General features: G+C 41.9%; 1 protein-coding gene across 2 annotated transcripts in view; it reads right to left on the reverse strand.

Annotated features, from left to right (window-relative positions):
* Nucleotides 1–351: 351 nt before the first annotated feature.
* The window catches only part of si:ch1073-13h15.3 (all-trans-retinol 13,14-reductase), a 42538-nt gene continuing 23736 nt past the window's right edge, over nucleotides 352–19153 (reverse strand). For both annotated transcript variants that reach the window (XM_055657229.1, XM_055657230.1), the window contains exons 5-11: nucleotides 17964–18161; nucleotides 13870–13989; nucleotides 13164–13302; nucleotides 10549–10658; nucleotides 5312–5478; nucleotides 3934–4093; nucleotides 352–559 (exon numbers count right to left, since the gene is read on the reverse strand). In XM_055657229.1, the coding sequence (XP_055513204.1) occupies nucleotides 414–559; nucleotides 3934–4093; nucleotides 5312–5478; nucleotides 10549–10658; nucleotides 13164–13302; nucleotides 13870–13989; nucleotides 17964–18161 (1040 nt within the window). In that variant the 3' untranslated portion in view covers nucleotides 352–413. The remainder of the gene's footprint in view (nucleotides 560–3933; nucleotides 4094–5311; nucleotides 5479–10548; nucleotides 10659–13163; nucleotides 13303–13869; nucleotides 13990–17963; nucleotides 18162–19153) is intronic.

Raw genomic sequence — 19153 nt, forward strand, 5'->3', positions numbered from 1 at the left:
AGATACTCGTATAATCCCCATCTGGGTCACGACTGTTCTTCAACGCAGAAAACTTGTCCTCTTTAACTGATCTGTGTTTTATGATCCTCCAAACTATGACAAAGTCCTCCAAGCTGCACACCTGATCAGTTATTGTCACCTTCCATGAGGCAATGAGTGATGGGCTGCAAATGTCGACCTTTCTCAACATTATCAGAAAGTGAATAATTCAAAAACAAAATCCTACGGTCCAGTTTTGACATAGCACCAACAACAAAAAATCTTAAACTGTATACCAAAGTGAGAAAGCAGCAGCAAAAGAATTGAGAATGAAGAGATTTTAACAAAACATCAATTGAGAATCAGGTGGAATTGAATCAAGCGTCCTTTATTCACAGTGCCATGAAGCACTGATTAAACCTGCTGTCAGAGGTTCACACAACTTTTTTAAGTTGTTTCTTCTTAAGTCTCCGTTTAAGAAAAATAAGATCTATATACACAATTCGCCTGAGAATGGCAGAGGCACAGAGAAGGCCTCCATGCATAGCTCCTGCTATCCCATTGGAAAAGACATCTTGACCTGCAAGAGAATGCATCGAGATAAGTGGATGGATTGCAGTTTGGAATTTAGAGAGATACAGCATGGAAACAGACCCTTCTGCCCACAGGGTCCACACTGCCAATCGGTCACCCGAACACACTACTTCCAGGTTACCCCACTTTCTCATCTATTCACTACGCAATAGGTGGAATTTCAAGAGGACAATTCATATACCAAACGGAGACTCGGTGATCACTTTGCTGAACACTTTCTCTAAGTCTGTTGATGTCTATGGCATCTGCTGGTTACTTCCCATACTGACCTCTCTGTCCTGGGCCTCCTCCGTGGCAAGAATGAGGCCACAGGCAATTTACAGGAACAGCACTTCATATTTCACATGAGCAGCTTACAACCAAGCGCTATGCACTTTGAATTCTTTAATTTTAAGTAACTTCTACGTTCATTCCCCCCCCCCCCCCCCCCCCCCCCCCCCCCCACCTTCCCCTTTCCACCAGCCTAGTTGTTTAACCAGTTCCACAGTTCTTCATGTTGTTTTGTCCACTTTTGTCCACAGTTCTCAACATTGTTTCCCTCATGAGATGACACCTTCCCTAGCCAGCAATGGGCCTACCAGGCATATCCCTGCCTGAGGCCATTTGTAGACAGCTCAGATTGGTCCTGGTCCTTTCTTGCCTCCAGCTCTTCACCAAGGGAATTCGAGAACCAGAGGACATAGGTTTAAGGTGAGAGAGGGAAATTGGAATAGGAACCTGAGGGGCAACCTTTTCACACAGAGAGTGGTGTATTTATGGAATGAGCTGCCAAAGGAGGTAGTTGAGGCAGGTACTATAACAACATTTGGACAGGTACACAGATAAAAAGGTTTAGAGGGCTCTGGGCCAAGCACATGTAGGTGGGACTAGTGTGGATGGGCATCTTAGTTGGCATGGGCAAGTTGGGCAGAAGGGCCTGTTTCTGTGCTGGATGACACTATGACTCTTGGGGGAAACACACAGAGAACGGGAAAGCCCGCAGAGAGAGCACCCGAGCTCAGGATCGAACCTGGGTCACTGGCACCGTGAGGCAGCAGCACTGTCTCCTGTGCCACTGTGTCACCTTCCAAAGGAATCAAGGCCTGAAACATGGTTTGCCATGGTTTTTGATTTGATTTGATTACATTTAATTTATTGTCATTGTCTTCAGTTAAGAGACAACGAAATTCTCTTTCCCTTACAGTCATACAAAAAATAAAATAAAAAACAAAACAAAACAAAAACACAGAACACAGTAGTCCACAACACAAACATCCCCACAGCGGCACCAAATTTCCCCACTGTGAGAGAAGGAACCAAAGTCCAGTCAACCCCCTCGCTGATGTTCCCCAATGTTCACCCGTGGTCGGGGCCACCCGAGCACCCCGTAGTCGCCGCTACAGGCGGCCCGATGTTCAGGCCCTCTCGCCGCGAACGATGGAACCCCGACGTTCAACGGGAGAATATCCTCAGCGGCCTGGACCTCTGAATCAGCCACCTTCCACCGGAGTCCGTGGCTCCCGATGTCCACAGGCTGCGCTGGGCGGAGATTCGCGCTGGCGACCCCCGGCAAAGGGTGCCAGGACTCCGCGATGTTGAAGTCAGCGCCGCCTGCATTGGGAGCTGTGCACCCTCAGCAGCAGAAAGCGAATGAAGGACAGTTCCCCCTTACAATACCCGCTTCCCCCCACATAAAATAGTGAAAAATAACTATAAAAACACACTCTAAACACAACAAAAAACCAGACCATGGGCGGAGGCAGCTAGTAACAGCACCACCGGATGTCCAGGGGAGTGTGCATATGTTTTTTATAGAACGTGTAAAACCTTAAAACGTGCTGTAACCATGGAGATTGTGTGGAAGAGATTTGTCACAGCATTGCCATTGGTTGTTACATGTTTGTGAGGTTGGACACCAGGGGTCATCTGAATAGTGCCCAAACTGAAAAATTAACTGGGAAATTCATTTCCCCCGACAATCTCCATGAAGTTAACACTTTTATGAAATTGAAACAGAAAACGTTGGGGATACTCGACATCTAAAGGCTTTCCTTTCACTTTTTGATTTGATGAAATTCATTTTTTTTTCAGCTGAGAATAAATTTTCTCAAACAGGCTCAAATCATTTTTTTCCAGAGCTGAGACCATTAGTGAGCAATTTTTACTTTGTCCATCTCTGTGTCCAAGTCGTGCTCGTGTGGAACGGAATGGTCAAAAGGGAAATACAAGCAAATAAATAGAACGAGGCACTGAAGGATTTCATCAGTCCTTGCTCTCTGGCAGCTTCTACGCACTGAGCTTTGAGACACGATCGACACACTTATCTTTTCTCATAGTGCAACAACCATTCCTGAGGTACAGCAAAAGATCTATACTGTGCAAGCTGTGATGATCAAAGTTATAAAGGGAAGCAGCCAAAGCACATGGTCACATTTGATCTTCTGCCAGAAAGCTAGTGGGCAGGGGGTTAAGGTGAGAGGTAATAAGAACCTGAGAGGCAACATTTTCACACATATACCCAAGGTGGTGGGTATATGGAACAAGCTGCCAGAGGAGATAGTTGAGGCAGGTAAAATAACAACATTTAAAAGACACAAAATGGTAGAGTGACTCAACGGGTCAGGCAGTATCCCTGGAGAGCATAGATCGGTTATGTTTCGGGCTGAAGAAGGGTCCCGATCAGAAACGTCACCTATCCATCTTCTCCAGGGTTGCTGCCTGACCCGCTGAGTTACTCCAGCATTTGGCGTCTTTCCTTGGTAAACCAGCACCTGCAGTTCCTAGTTACAGCATTAACCATATAACCATATAACAATTGCAGCATGGAAACAGGCCATCTCGGCCCTACAAGTCCGTGCCGAACAAATTTTTATTCCCCTTAGTCCCACCTGCCTGCACTCATACCATAACCCTCCATTCCCTTCTCATCCATGTGCCTATCCAATTTATTTTTAAATGATACCAATGAACCTGCCTCCACCACTTCCACTGGAAGCTCATTCCACACCGCTACCACTCTCTGAGTAAAGAAAAGACATTTGGACAGGGAACGATTTAGAGGAATATGGCCCAGACGTGGGCAGAAGGAACTAGTGTTGATCGGCATGGAAGATTGGGCTGAAGATTCTGTTTCAGTGCCGCATGACTCCATGACTAAAATATGTATTCATTATATGTATTAATTATGAAAATGTGGGTTGAAGAATTGTGGTCTGGTTACAGGCAATTCCTGGCACAGGAAGAATTGCAACATGCAGAGGCAAATCTATAATTCCATTCTTGCTGTTATATTAATACCTGATTCTGTCCCTGTCAACATAGTGAAGTAGCTAGTTAACCGACATTCTTGTTTGGTTGGAATAGACTCAGCCGAATGCTTACCAGTGAGGTAAAGGTTCTTCACGGGCGTTTTGGCTCTGATTGAGGCGACGACTTCAGGTGTGAACCGATGAAGGTCCTGCTCGATACCGTACATCTCCCCTCGAGGTGCAGCCAGGTAGTACTGATTACTGAGAGGAGTCGCCGCATTGATGTATTCAATCTAGGATTTTCACACATACATTTTAAACAATAATTTCTCGTTGATTAATTGATGACGACAGATAAACACAAAAAGCTGGAGTAACTCTGCGGGACAGGCAGTATCTCTGGAGAGAAGAAATTGATGACTGCATTTTCTTTCGTTGCCAGACAACCCAAATATTTCTCTAGATCACGCCTCTCTCTCTCTCTCTCTCTCTCTCTCGTTTCCCTGATTCTCAGTCTGAAGAACGGTCTCGACCCGAAACATCACCTGTTCCTTTTCTCCAAAGATGCTGTCTGCCCCGCTGAGTTATTCTAGCTTTTTGCGTCTATCTTTGATTTAAATCAGCATCTGCAGTTCCTTTCAACACACATCGTAAAATAATGTCACATTATGGCTATCTTGTGCAGCAGAGTGGGGTGCCCAGTAAAGCAAAGTTCCACAACTCCAGGGACCCAGGTTTAGTTTTGTTTAGTTCAGTTTATTGCCACGTGTACCAAGGTACAGTGAAAACATTTGTTGCATGCTAACCAGTCAGCGGAAAGACTATACATGATCACAATCGAGCCATCCACAGATGAACAGATACATGATAAAACGAATAACATTTAGTGCAAGATAAAATCCAGTGAAGTCCAATTAAAGATAGTCCAAGGGTTTCCAGTGAGATAGATAATAGCTCAGGACCATTCTCTAGTTATTGATAGGATGATTTAGTTGCCTGATAACAGCTGAGAATAAACTGTCCCTGATCTCTGGTACTGATTGGGATTATATTGCACGTTCTCCCCTTAACCACATAGGTGTACTCCCACACACCAAAGACCAATATGTTAATTGATCACTTGTGTTCTTCGACGGAGGAAATCAGCCACCCTTACCTGGTCTGGTCAACGTCTGGCCCCAGAGCCTCTGAGGTGATTGACTCAAGTTCAAGTTCACATTTATTGCCACATGCACCAATTAAGGTACAGTGGAATTTGACTTACCATGAAGCCATACAATCAAAAGAGCACAATACACAGTAGAATACAACATGAACATCCACCACTGTGTAATCAACATTCTTCACTGTGGTGGAATGCAATAACTTTCACTCAGTCCTCCTCCTTTGTTCATCTTGACAGCACCCTGAATATTACTGCAAGACATTTGTTTCAGCGGGCAATGAGGTCAGACCAGTAATACTGGCAACAAATAAATAAATAGCTAGAAGAACCACGGTTTTAATGATACCTTATCCTTCAGCTGTGGAAGCAAATCTATGGCCCGGTCCAATAGTTTCCTGGCAATGTCCATCTTCCATGTCTCGTAGTCCGCCCCTCGACTCTTTACTTTTCCATCTTTCCATTCCTCGAACCACTCGTAGCGAGCCATGGTTAGAATTGTCATACACGAATTTCCTGATAATCAGAAAATGTTAGTTTGAGTTTAGTTTAGAAATACTGCCTTGAAACAGGCCTTCCGTCCCTCCAAGCCCGCACCAATTATCGAGAACCCATTCACACTATTTCTACGTTATCCCACTTTTACATCCACCTTCTAGACGCAAAAGGTAATGTACTGCGATCAATTAACCTACATGCCCGCAGTTCTTTGGGATGTAGGAGGGAACCGGAGCACTCGGAGGAAACCCACATGATCACAGCGAGAACGTGCATACTCCACACAGACAGCACCCGAGGTCAGGATTGAACCCGGATCTCTGGCACTGTGAGTTCTACTGCTGTGCCACCGTATAGCACATATAGCCGTATAACTCTGCGTCATGTAGCTTTATTCTCCAGTCCCACTGCTCTAGATGACTTGTAAAGACCAAAGATTTAATACATATCACTAATGTCTGATGACATTTTTATCTCTGCATATTGCAGAAAGATTAGTGAAGCAAATCAGGCCTGATTTGAGGAGATATTAACTTTTCTTCTTAACACAGGCATTTGTAATCAGACACAGTAATAATATTCTCAATTGTAAAATATAGATCAACCAAAATGTTTTAATGTTTTTTGACAAATGTTTCCTTTTCTCCACAGACTGCCTTTTAATAATTGGGTGCTGATGAATTAAGCTCCAAATTGCTTCTTAATTCCATCAAGAATGTATCTTTTGATCAACACTGGATTGTTAATGGGAGGAAGTCCCTTTTCCTTGGAACATTCACTCTCTTTTAGAACTTGGTTGAGTTAAAATATAAAGAGAAGGATGATAGCAAGACAAATAGTCCCATTGTACATTAAAAAAAAGTATTATTAAAATTTGTTTAGTCACCAATGGCAATAAAATCAAATGGGGACCTGGCGGGTGGTGGGAGGGGGGGGGGGGGGGGGGGGGGTACTTTTGTAACTTTGTCAGAGCCAAAATGTGGCAACACTTGTGTACTGCCTAGATGAGGTATGCTATATGATTTTACCAGGCTTTATGCAAAACACCATTTCACTGCACCTACAGTAGTCAAGTCAAGTCAAGTCTATTCGTCACATACACATACGAGATGTGCAGTGAAATGAAAAGTGGCAATGCTCGCGGACTTTGTGCTAAAAAACAACCAATCAACCAAACAAACTACAAACAGGTCCATGTAGGCAGTAGGTACATGTAACAATAGCTATAATTGAATCATTGAATTGCAATCTCATGACATCTACATACGCCTTTATTTTATTACAAATGCTGTGGTTTCAGTATGGCACCTTTGTAATAGAATCAACAAATTAGCAGACACACACATGTAAATATGGATATGACATAATTATTAGGCAAAGGCACTAGTCTAGTGGATAAGGCTGGGAGTTGAATATCTAAGGAGAGTTGATATTTAGGAAGACCAAGATTAAAGGAAAAGGAAAACGGGGGAAAGTGCTAGCTATGGATGAAATCGGTGCAATGGTGAGCAAGGAAACAGACTCGGAAAATCTGAATGTCGGACCAGTGTGGAACCAGAGCTAAGAAGCACCAAGAGACAGTAAATATTGACCATTAGTGGGAAGTGCCCATGGGATTCCAAACATTGAATGGGTGTGCATCGAACAAAAACAATATTAAGTACTATTGGCAATCATGGGTGGACTTGGCAATTGGGAATAATACCTGGAACCTCGCCACAATGTTTTCATTTCACCAGTCAATTGAGAAGCCAACTCGTAAGCAGACTATCTTAGATTGGATGCTGTGCAATGAGCAGGAGTTCTGTGCAATGAACAGGAATGATCTTGTTGTGTGAAGCCCTTCAGGGGAGAGTGAACACAACATAATAGTTGCTCATTAGCAAAAAATACAAAGTGCCGAGGAACTCAGTGGGTCAGGCAGCACCTGTGGATAGGAAATGGACAGACGATGTTTCAGGTCGGGATCTTTCTTCTGACTGACGAATAGGTGGGGAGAAAGGGGTGCGGGGAAAGGGCGGGGCAAGACAGGGATGGGAGGACATTCAGATGAGGGGAGATTGGGTTGACTGAGCTAAGTTTAAGAAAAGGGGTAAGCCATTTAGAACAGAGATGAGGAAAAACTTTTTCACACAGAGGGTTGTGAATCTGTGGAATTCTCTGCCTCAGAAGGCAGTGGAGGCCAATTCTCTCGATGCTTTCAAGAGAGAGTTAGATAGAGTTCTTAAAGATAGCGGAGTCAGAGGATATGGGGAGAAGGCTGGAACGGGATACTGATTGTGGATGATCAGCCATGATCACAGTGAATGGCAGTGCGGGCTCGAAGGACCGAATAGCCTACTCTTGCACCTATTGTCTATTGTCTATTCATAAGATTGTTTAAGATTGAGAGGAGATCTGATTGAAACGTACACAATTCTGACAGAGTTTGATGTTTCCCCTGGAAGGACAGGTCGAGGACCAGAGGTCACAGACTCAAGTTAGGAGTTTAATTATGTGAAACCTGTGGTATTCTTGACAGCAGAAGGCAGTGGGCGCTAGGTCACTAAATTAGTTCAAGAAGGACAGTGATACAAAAGAACATCAAGGAGTTAGAAGAGACTACGGGAATATAATGACAAGAAACTGCAGATGCTGGAATCTTGAGCTAAAATCTAAGTGCTGGAAGAACTCAACGGGTCAGGCAGTATCTGTGGAGGGAATCGACAGATGACTTTTCGTTCACTGCCCTTTGTCGGACTTGAGATTTTAGCCTGAATAGGGTCCTGACCTGAAATATAGTCTATCTATTCCCTCCACAGATGCTGCCTGACCCTTTGAGTTTCTCCAGCACTTTGTGCTTTGCTGTGGGGATATGGTGTCGAGATAAAGGATAGGCCATGAATGGTGGAACAGGCTCAAAGAGCCAAACAGCCTTCCCCGCTCTTATTTTTCAATGTTTGTCTCAATGGGACTAATATACACAGATTTATTACCTTTCAAAGAGAAAACCTGTTGCAATTTCAATTATGTAAATTAAAATGAGGCTTTGAGATACTATTGTGAGTAGTAATCCTAATACCTGCAACTCTAAATCCATGGGATGCTTTATATCAGAAGCACACTAACAAATAATTAATTATCTGATTTGTTCCCTGGGTTTCTGGAGATTTTTTTTCTGCCCTTAATTTTCCTTTATTTATTCCTTTTTTTTAGGATATGGATGTTGCTGGCAAGGCCAGTATTGTCCATTCCCAATTGTCTGAGAAAAGGTGGTGATGAATTAGCTTCTTTAAACTTTGAAACACTTTTGGGCAGCACGGTGGCGCAGTGGTAAAGTTGCTGCCTTACAGCACCAGAGACTCGGGTTCGATCCTGACTTCGGGCACTGTCTGTACGGAGTTTGTACGTTCTCCCCGTGACCTGCGCGGTTTTCTCCGAGATCTTCGGGTTTCCTCCCATACTCCACAGACGTACAGTTTTGTAGGCTAATTGACTTGGTATAAATTGTAAATTGTCTCCAGTGTGTGTAGGGTAGTGTTAATGTGCGGGGATCGCTGATCGGTACGGACATGGTTGGCCGAAGGGCCTGTTTCCACGCTATCAACTAAACCATCTCTCAACTAAACTAAACTGTTGATGATGATGAACCCTTAGGGAGAGGTATTCAAGATTTATTCCTGCAGCAATGAAGGAGCAGCAATTTATTTCCTGGTAGGATTGGTGTGCGACTTGGAGTTAAGTTTAGTTTATTGTCACGTGGTATAGTGAAACATTTTTGTTGCATGCTAACCAGTCTGCGGAAAGATATGATAACAATTGGGCCATCCACAGTGTACAGATACAGGATAAAGGCAATATCATGGATAACATTGAGTGCAAGATAAAGCCAGTAAGTCCCATCAAAGATATTCTGACGGTCTCCAATGAGGTAGATAGTGGTTCAGGACTGCTCTCGAATTGTTGGTAGGATGGTTCAGTTGAATTATAATAGCTGGAAATGTCCCTGAATTTGGAGGTGAATCTGAATCTGGATAGCAGGTAGGGTAGTAATGGTTCCTTGGAGTCAATGTCATCTTTCTTTCAAGTGGCAATGGAAGGGTATTGTTGGGATGGCCTTGGAAGGTAGTGTTGGAGGGAATTAATGTATAGGGTGGATCCAAGAGACAACCAGAGACAAGAGGCAACCCGAGGTCAGTATACAAATTGTCCCACAGAACATGCAAGACCAATTGGTGGACAATAAGTCTTCAAATTTTTGCCGAAGACTTGGTTTGATCATTAAACACACTACACAACAGATTCAGAGTTTAGATTGAGCTTTTTATCTGAAGCTTTGTGAGTCAAAAGGGAGATATTGTGTGATTAAATACATCACTGCTGGATCAGTACATCCCTTCTCCAGCAGAAGGCCATGGATAAGGAGCAATGGCAAATCAGTTCGGAATTAGAATTAAACCTTGTGTTTGTACAGAAGATTCCTTCAATATTGTGCCATTAAAATGTTACTGCAGCCTAAATATAGCCAATAAAAAGGTTATAAACCACATGAGTCTTTATGTTCTGGGATACTCGAGCAAAGCACAATGAACTCAGTAGGTGAAGCAGCATCTGTGGAGGGAATGTAGAAGGGTCTCGACTAGAAGAAGGGACTGAAGTTGGATCCTAGCCCAAACCACCATCTGTCCATTCCTCAACAGATGCTGCCTAACCTCCAGCACTTTCTTCCAGATTCTTCAGATCCTCCAGAACTCAAGAGTCCATCATCTGCAGATCCTTGCATCTCCATTCAAAGGTGTCATGGTACCTCACTGTCACATGTACCTTTGCGCTGGGAGATTATTTTTTGCACAGAATTCAGGAAAATCTTATTATACATAAGCACATTCATACTCAAATAGAAGAGTATAAGCATAGTAAATTACACCAAGCCAGACGAGATGCTCAGACGAGATTTGCAATATAGAAATATACAAGAAATTAAATTTGACTGAAAAAGTGAGTGGAACACATACATGAACGTGTCTGTTGAATGCTTAATAATTATTTCAAGGATCCCATGCCCAGTTTGTCTGCCCATCTTTTTCAACGCACTTCGATGGTAATTACCTAGGTATCGTTCCTTCCAGGTGATATCCTTGGCTGATGGAAAAGTAATAAATAACATCGGAATAGTTTTGACAAACTCCTCCTTGCTTGCAGGCATGGTGTGACACATTCTGAAACAGTAAAATAATTGAAACTTTTAGAGTCTAGGATGTTTTATTGTCATATGTCGCTGATAGAACAATGACATTCTTATTAGCAACAGCACAACTGAACATGTAAAGATAGTACTCTGTAAACAATATAATTAATGAGAATAAAATAGTTCAGTCTGTGAATATACACACACATACGTATATAGACACACACACATATATATATATCCACACACACACACACACATATATACACAGATATACACATAAAAACACACACACACACACATATATATATATATACACACACACATACATATACATATACACACACACACATATATATATATACACACACACACACTAGATAGATAGATAGATAGATAGATAGATAGATAGATAGATAGATAGATAGATAGATAGACACACACAAACATACACACACATGTGCATACACATGAAAACAAACATATTAAATAATGCAAAAAGCCAAAACCAATGCCTCCAAGTCTATGTAGTTCAGAGCTTATTTGGAGGTTGTAATGTTGAAGTGTTTAATAGCATGATACCTGTAGGGAAGAAGCTCCAAAGAAATTCACCAAAGTTACTAGTTTTCATCATAGCTTTGGCAATGTTTATGATTTCAGGAAAGGCAATTCCGCTAATTTACAAGGTGAACAGTTAAAGGATTGACACATGATCACAATTTTGCCAATGAAGGAAGCAGCAAATCTGAAACAAAAACAGGGAATGCCAGAAATGCTCAGTAGGTCAGGCAGCATCTATGGTGAGTAGAGGGATGGGGCCTGAAGAGGACTGAAACAAGGATTGTTCCGCAGTACCCACAGGTACATAGGCATAATGTGTAGGAAGGAACTGCAGATGCTGATTTACACTGAAGATAGACAGAATAAGCTTGAGTAACTCAGCGGGTCAGGCAGCATCTCCGGAGAAAAGGAATAGGTAACATTTCGGGTCGAGACCCTTCTTCAGATTGAGTCGGGAGAGATATGAAAGGTACAGAACAAATGAATGAAAGATATGCAAAAGAACAATACAAAGCCAGCAATGATGATCAAGGAAAGGTGGAGCTCACAATGGTCTATTTTTGGCTGTGGGGAATGTGGCAATGAGTGATACAATCAGTGAAACTATGCAGAACGACAGTGAAACTAGTACGACGATTAGGGTGGAGGAGGCACGGAGAGAGTGGGCATGCAAGGGTTACTTGAAGTTAGAGAGATTCTAAATCCTACTGCTGGGTTGTAAGCTGCTCAAGCTAAATATGAGGTATTGTGCCTCCAATTTGCACATAGCTTGGGTCCTGCAAGTTCCCAAAGCTACACCTTCAATGTGGAGAAGTTGAGTTGAGTTGAAGGAGAAGTTCAATGTTATGAGTACAATGAGTACAGCCATGGTGGTGGAGGGAAACCAGCTGAGGAACCACTGGGCATCCCAGTGGCGTAGCTGTTAGAACTGCCTATCTAAAATGGCAGCGTTTCTGGCAGTGAGTTACAGCCCCCACACCAGGTTTTGTGTAAAAAACCTGCCCCTCGCACCTTAAAGCTTTGCCCTTTCACTTTGACAGCCTGTTACCCCTGTACCTCCAAGGTGATAATATCAACAGAGAGTTTGAAAAGCATATAAACTTGTCTTTTTAAGTTTAAATGCAAATTACACTTACAATAATTAAAATACCCAAACCAATTTGTTAATTCCCCCTCATAAAATCTTGATTGGCCATAAGTTTAAGAAAGAACTGCAGATGCTGGAAAAATCGAAGGTAGACAAAAATGCTGGAGAAACTCAGCGGGTGAGGCAGCATCTATGGAACGAATGAATAGGTGAGGTTTTGGGTCGAGACCCTTCTTCAGACTGAAAAAGGGTCTCGACCCGAAACGTCACCTATTCCTTCACTCCATAGATGCTGCTTCACCCGCTGAGTTTCTCCAGCATTTTTGTCTACCTTAGATTGACCATAATATACTTCTCTCCCTCACAGCCCTTAATTTCCAATGAAATGTAGACAATGATTATTGTCTCACCATAACTATTGGGAAACTGTGGAATTATGTATTTGGTCACTGATTAGCTTTGAGTATAAGGGCGGCTTGGTGGCGCCGTGATAAGAGTTTCTGCCTTACAGCGCCGGAGACCCGGGTTCGATCCTGACTACGGATGCTGTCTGTCAGGAGTTTGCAGATTCTCCCTGTGACCATGTGAGTTTTCTCCGGGTGCTTTGGTTTCCTCCCACACTCCAAACATGCACAGGTTTGTAGGTTAATTTGGATTTGGTTTAAAAAATTGTAAGTTGTCCCTAGTGTGTAGGATAGTACTAGTGTAGGAATCGCTGGTTGGAGAGGACTCGGTAGGCCTGTTTCCACATTGTATCTTTAAACTAAACTAAACTAAATTGATCAGAATGACTTGAACACCCCCACCATCACTTCCCCTTATCCTTACCCAATGCTCAATTACCGGCAGTGGGACGGACTGATGCAGATGAATATTGCAGTAACTTACAGCTCATCCATGTTGTTGTTTTGATAAATCCAATAATTGGTTGCTCTCAACCCTAACTCTTCTTTTGTACCTTTGAGACCGACGAACACAAGGAACGATCCCATGCTATGACGCACCATGCTAAGCTGTGACTGGATGTCTGCATAGGAAGAAATAAGATCACCGATCAGTATCCATGACCTGAATTTTCTTGAGTGGAACCTGCTATACACCTCTAAACTTTTACTATCCATGTTCCTGTCCAAGTGTCTTTTAAATGTTATTATTGTATTTGCCTCAACTACTTCTACTGGCAGCTTATTCCATAGACAAATCACCCATTGAGTGAAAACATTGCCATTCAGTTTCCCATTAAATCTTTCTCCTCTCTCCTTAAACCTATATCCACTGGTTCTTAATTCCTCTACCCTGTGTAAAAGACTGTGCATTTACCTTATCAATTCCCCTCATGATTTTTATACACCATTACATGATCACCCTTTAGCCTCCGTCACTCCAAGGAACCTGTTGCAGTCTTCATTAATAACCTATCTATAAGTGAATGTATAAAGAGACTTTTGCTTTTAACAGCAAATCTACTAAGATCAACTGTTTATCAATCATGTGCTGGAGAGCTACATTGTATTGATATTCTAGTTAAAGAAAATTGATGCTGTTACACTAAGATCTATTAGCCACAGCGCAATACAGCAGATTATCGTCTCACCGGGTTTGGCTTGGATTTCCTTTGGTAAAAGACATTCATAAGTGTTGTAAATTCCGGCATCAGAGATGACCGAGGGGGCATAAATATTTATTTCCTCTTGCCCTTTTTTGACAGTCACACCTACAATGATATATGTTGATAGTAAAACCAAACTAGCGTCAAAATATTAATGCAGTTAATCTCACTTCCCATAAAATTAAATCTTAGAGGGCTGCTGAAGCCAACTGAACGGAGAACTGCAACGTTTAACCTTGTACAACTTAAATCCTTGACCAAAATTAGTCATGCAATAATCTTGTTGGCAAGAACACAAAGAGTTTGTAAGTTTGTTGGTATGTGGTGTGCATGAGAATACATTGGCATGGGGATTTTCTGAGAAATTTGAAACACCTGACCTGCCAACATTGTAACACACAAAGTGGTGGAGGAACTCAATGGGTCAGGTAGCATCTGTGGAGGTAAATGGACAGGCAACATTTCAGGTCAGGCCCCATCATCAGACTGACAACATTGTAAATGGGAGTCCATAAACAGGGTATGAATGGATTAAGTGAAAATCATTCTATCCACTGTATCCATTTAATCTGATGTGAACATTTGCAGTGAATGCTTCACTTTTCATTTATGTTTCCCTAGTCTGTGGAAAGCATTGCCAGCTAAATCTATTTGGCATTGTATCATATTTTTGGAGAGCTGGTGTCTTTTCTTTTATTGAAGCCCATCAACAGCCAATTTGAGAGGCATAAAGATGGTGTTCTGCATATGATTGATAATTTCAGCATTGAGCAACATTAAATCCTCTGCAGGAAAGTCGAGATGCAAAACAGTATTTCTCCCTCTGCGTAAAATAATGCTTCCGTTCAAATGGAAAGGCATCTGGAGTGAGAGTACGAGTTAAACAGCCTAATCCATCATGCTCCATTATTATAACAGCATGTATCATGTGCTCAACCCTTTCCATATGTTTATGGGAGCTTTAAACGTCACTGGTGGATTCAATGATATACAGTGCCCACCATAACGTTTGGGATAAAGACCCATCATTTATTTATTTGCCTCTGTACTCCACAATTTGAGATTTGTAATAGAAAAAAATCACATGTGGTTAAAGTGCATATTGTCAGATTTTAATAAAGGCCATTTTTATACATTTTTGTTTCATCATGTAGAAATTACAGCAGTGTTTATACATTGTCCCCACATTTCAGGGCACCATAATGTTTGGGACACAGCAATATCATGTAAATGAAAGTAGTAATGTTTAGTATTTTGTTGCATATCCTTCGCATGCAATGACTGCTTGAAGACTGCGATTCATGGACATCACCAGTTGCTGGGTGTCTTCTCTGGTGATCCTCTGCCAGGCTTGTATTGCCTGTTTTGGGGGCTAGACCCCTTCAGTTTTCTCTTCAACATATAATAGTCATACTCAATTGGGTTCAGATCGGGTGATTGACTTGGCCACTCAAGAATTGACAATTTTTTAGCTTTGAAAAACTCCTGTTGATTTAGCAGTATGTTTGAGATCATTGTCTTGCTGTAGAATGAACCGCCGGCCAATGAGTTTTGAGGCGTATGTTTGAACTTGAGCATGTTGAGCATGAACTTGAACTTGAGGATGTGTCTATACACTTCAGAATTCATTATGCTACTACCTCCAGCAGTTGTATCATCAATGAAGATAAGTTGTATCATCAATTGAGTTAGATGTGGCCCTTGTGGCTAAGGGGATCAGGGGGTATGGAGAGAAGGCAGGTACGGGATACTGAGTTGGATGATCAGCCATGATCATATTGAATGGCGGTGCAGGCTCGAAGGGCCGAGTGGCCTACTCCTGCACCTAATTTCTATGTTTCTATGTTTCTATAAGTGAGCCAGTATCTTCAGCAGCCATACATGCCCAGGCCATAACACCCCACCACTGTGTTTCACAGATGAGGTGGTATGCTTTGGATCTTGGGCAGTTCCTTCTCTCCTCCGTACTTTGCCCTTGCCATCACTCTGATATAAGTTAATCTTCATCTCATCTGTCCACAAGACCATTTCCTAGAACTGTGGTTGCTCTTGTAAGTACTTCTTGGCAAACTGTAACCCGGCCATCCTATTTTTGCGGCTAACAAGTGGTTTGCATCTTGCAGTGTAGCCTCTGTATTTCTGTTCATGAAGTCTTCTGCGGATAGTTGTCATTGACAAATCCACACCCGACTCCTGAAGAGTGTTTCTGATCTGTCGGACAGGTGTTTGGGGATTTTTCTTTATTAGTGAGAGAATTTTTCTGTCATCAGCTGTGGAGGTCTTCTTTGACCTGTCAGTCCCATTGCGATTAGTAAGCTCACCAGTGCTCTCTTTCCTCTTAATGATGTTCCAAACAGTTGATTTTGTTAAGTCTAAGGTTTGGCTGATGTCGCTAACAGTTTTATTCTTGTTTTTCAATCCCATAACTGCTGCTTTGACTTTCATTGGCACAACTTTGGTCCTCATGTTGATAAACAGCAATAAAAGTTTCCAAAGATGATGGAAAGGCTGGAGGAAAGACTAGGTGCTGAGAGCTCTCTTATACTTACATTAAGGAGGCAACTAAACACACCTGAGCAATGACAAACACCTGTGAAGCCATGTGTCCCAAGCATTATGGTGCCCTGAAATTGGAGGATTATGTATAAACACAGCTGTAATTTCTACATAATGAAACTAAAATGTATAAAAATACCCTTTAATAAAATCTGACAATGTGCACATTAACCACATGTGATTTTTTTTCTATTACAAATCTCAAATTGTGGAGCACGGAGGCAAATAAATAAATGATGGGCCGTTGTCCCAAACATTATGGAAGGCAGTGTAGATCCATGGGCCATGATTGGCGCACAACTGGTTGTACACCAGTAGGCTTGCATTTGATGGTGTTATAGATTCCGAAGATGTAAACTTGGCTCCATAAACCCAAACAATGTCAATTTACACTTCAGCAGGAAATTACAGCCTTCTTCAAGATAATTGCAATTTAAGAGAGCTCCACGCCCAATCTCCTTATGAAGAGGCACCCAAATGTTTGTCACCAGAGCATCTGATGAGTTTTTAATTGATACTGAGCTGTTGTCTCTGTAAATTCATTCAAGGGCCAAATCCTTCAAGAGGAATTTCTCAATATCATCTGTCCACGTGTCTCACATGAAAAATATAGTGTGTGCAGTAATCTTCCTCTTTCTATCTTTTACCAGACAATTTGGGAGCATTTGGAATTTTTTTCATTTCAACATACTCATTTTCAAGGTTTAACTTTTCATTATTTTCCCTCTCATAAATTTCACCTCTCTCCTCTCTTTTAACACCCTTCAAGGCCGAAATCCTATTAACCAGCCTTGTGCAAAACGCCATGAACACCCTGACATTCTTATTTCCAATTGACCGTCTACTCAACATTAAAAGTGTCTAAATAAACAAGAAATATTAATAACAAAAATTGTTAGATATTGGCCTTTGAAAGTGAAAGCCAGAGTTTGTATTCTTGCCTGGAATAATATCTCTATCAGTCTCTAGTTGGAGTGAAAAGTTGACCATTTGAATGAATATGAAATGCAAGTCACATTGATATGTGAAAGGAATAGTCCAGTTGGCATCTATTTGAAGCAGCCCAAAAATGAATAGACATTATGTGTAGGAAGAAACTGCAAATGCTGGCTTATACCGAAGATAGACACAAAATGCTGGAGTAACTCAGTGGGACAAGCAGCATCTCTGGAGAGAATAGATAGGTAACATTTTGGGTCGAGACCCTTCTTCAGACTGAGAGTCAGGGGAGAGGGAAACACAGAGATAAGGAAGTACACTTCCACTTTACACTACCACTTACCTTACATTTCCTTTTCTCTGTGTCTTCCTCTCCCCTGACTCTCTGTCTGAAGAACGGTGTAGACTCAAATCGACTCCCATTCCTTCTCTCCAGAGATGGTGCCTGTTACTCCAGCATTTTGTGTCTATCTTCGATGAGTAGACATTAATAGACATAAATTTCCGATGGCTACCTTGTTCTTCCGTCGTGGCGAGGAAGAGTCAGAGAAGAGGGCAAAGAAGTGGTTTGACTTTAAACTCACCACAGGCCTCTCCATTTTTGCTAATTAAAATCTGCTGCACACGGGCGCGCATAAGAACAGCCCCACCTGTCCTCTGGATAACTGGGATACAATGGAAGGCAATCTCGCTGGCACCTCCTTTGGGATACCAAGCTCCACGCTTATAGTGATGTACCAACAGTGCATTCATAACAAAGCTGGATTCTTTGGGAGGGACACCTGGTGAGGCAAAACAATCGTTTAAACAGTCTGCAAAACCATGCAATAATTTCCTTCTTTCTTTCTGAAATCACTGCTCCATAAACATGCATGGTTTACATTCTGAAATAACACACGATTCTAAAATTGAACAGAGGCACAGCTGGTAGAGCTGCTGCCTCACAGCAACGGAAACTCAGTTACGATCCTGATCTCTTGTGCTGCCTCAGTGGAGCTCGCACGTTCACCTTATGGCCGCATGGGCTTCCTCTGGGCGCTCCAGTTTCTTCCTACACCCCAAAGATGTGTGGGTTTGTAGGTTAATTGGCTCTCTGTAAATTGCCCTTAATGTGTAGGGAGTTGATGCAAAATTAGAATAACACAAAACTGGTGTTTGGTGGTCAGTCTGGACTCAGAGGGGTTGAAGGGTCTGTATCCATGATTAATCTCTAAACTAAAGTGAGAATTGTGAGTTGATTGGAATTTCAGTCTACATAAGTGCAGATTTTTTGATTAATTTTAGTTCTCTACTCAATATAATCTAGAAATGTCTCTGCTGCAATATAATCTGGAACTCTCAACTCCTCGAAACCCACCTCTGCTGTTTATCCCCTAATCTGATCTAAAACAGTGCATTATGTATGTTAAACATGTGTTATTCTTTGGAAATTTAATTTCTTTGACATTCAGTGAAAGGGAAATTGCAATAGAGGTGCAGCTGCAACTTCATAACAGACCTTTCTCTTTAGACTGGGGATGAACATTCAGGAAAATATGTGTCAACAATGATGTTATTTGGTCTGCCATTGTAACCATTTGGAGTTACATATGGAAATCTGGCATTTATTAGTTCACATGACACAGTACAATTCCTCGACATGATATTTTTCTAAAATAACTGTGACTTGTTTCAATGCTGTTGTACAATCAATAATATGCTCCATGCAATAGATAACTAACATAACTTGTAATATAAAGATTTCAATTATAATTAAAATCTGCTGTACAGATTC

This window comes from Leucoraja erinacea, chromosome 27 (genome assembly GCF_028641065.1).
Source record: "Leucoraja erinacea ecotype New England chromosome 27, Leri_hhj_1, whole genome shotgun sequence".
NCBI lineage: Eukaryota > Metazoa > Chordata > Chondrichthyes > Rajiformes > Rajidae > Leucoraja > Leucoraja erinaceus.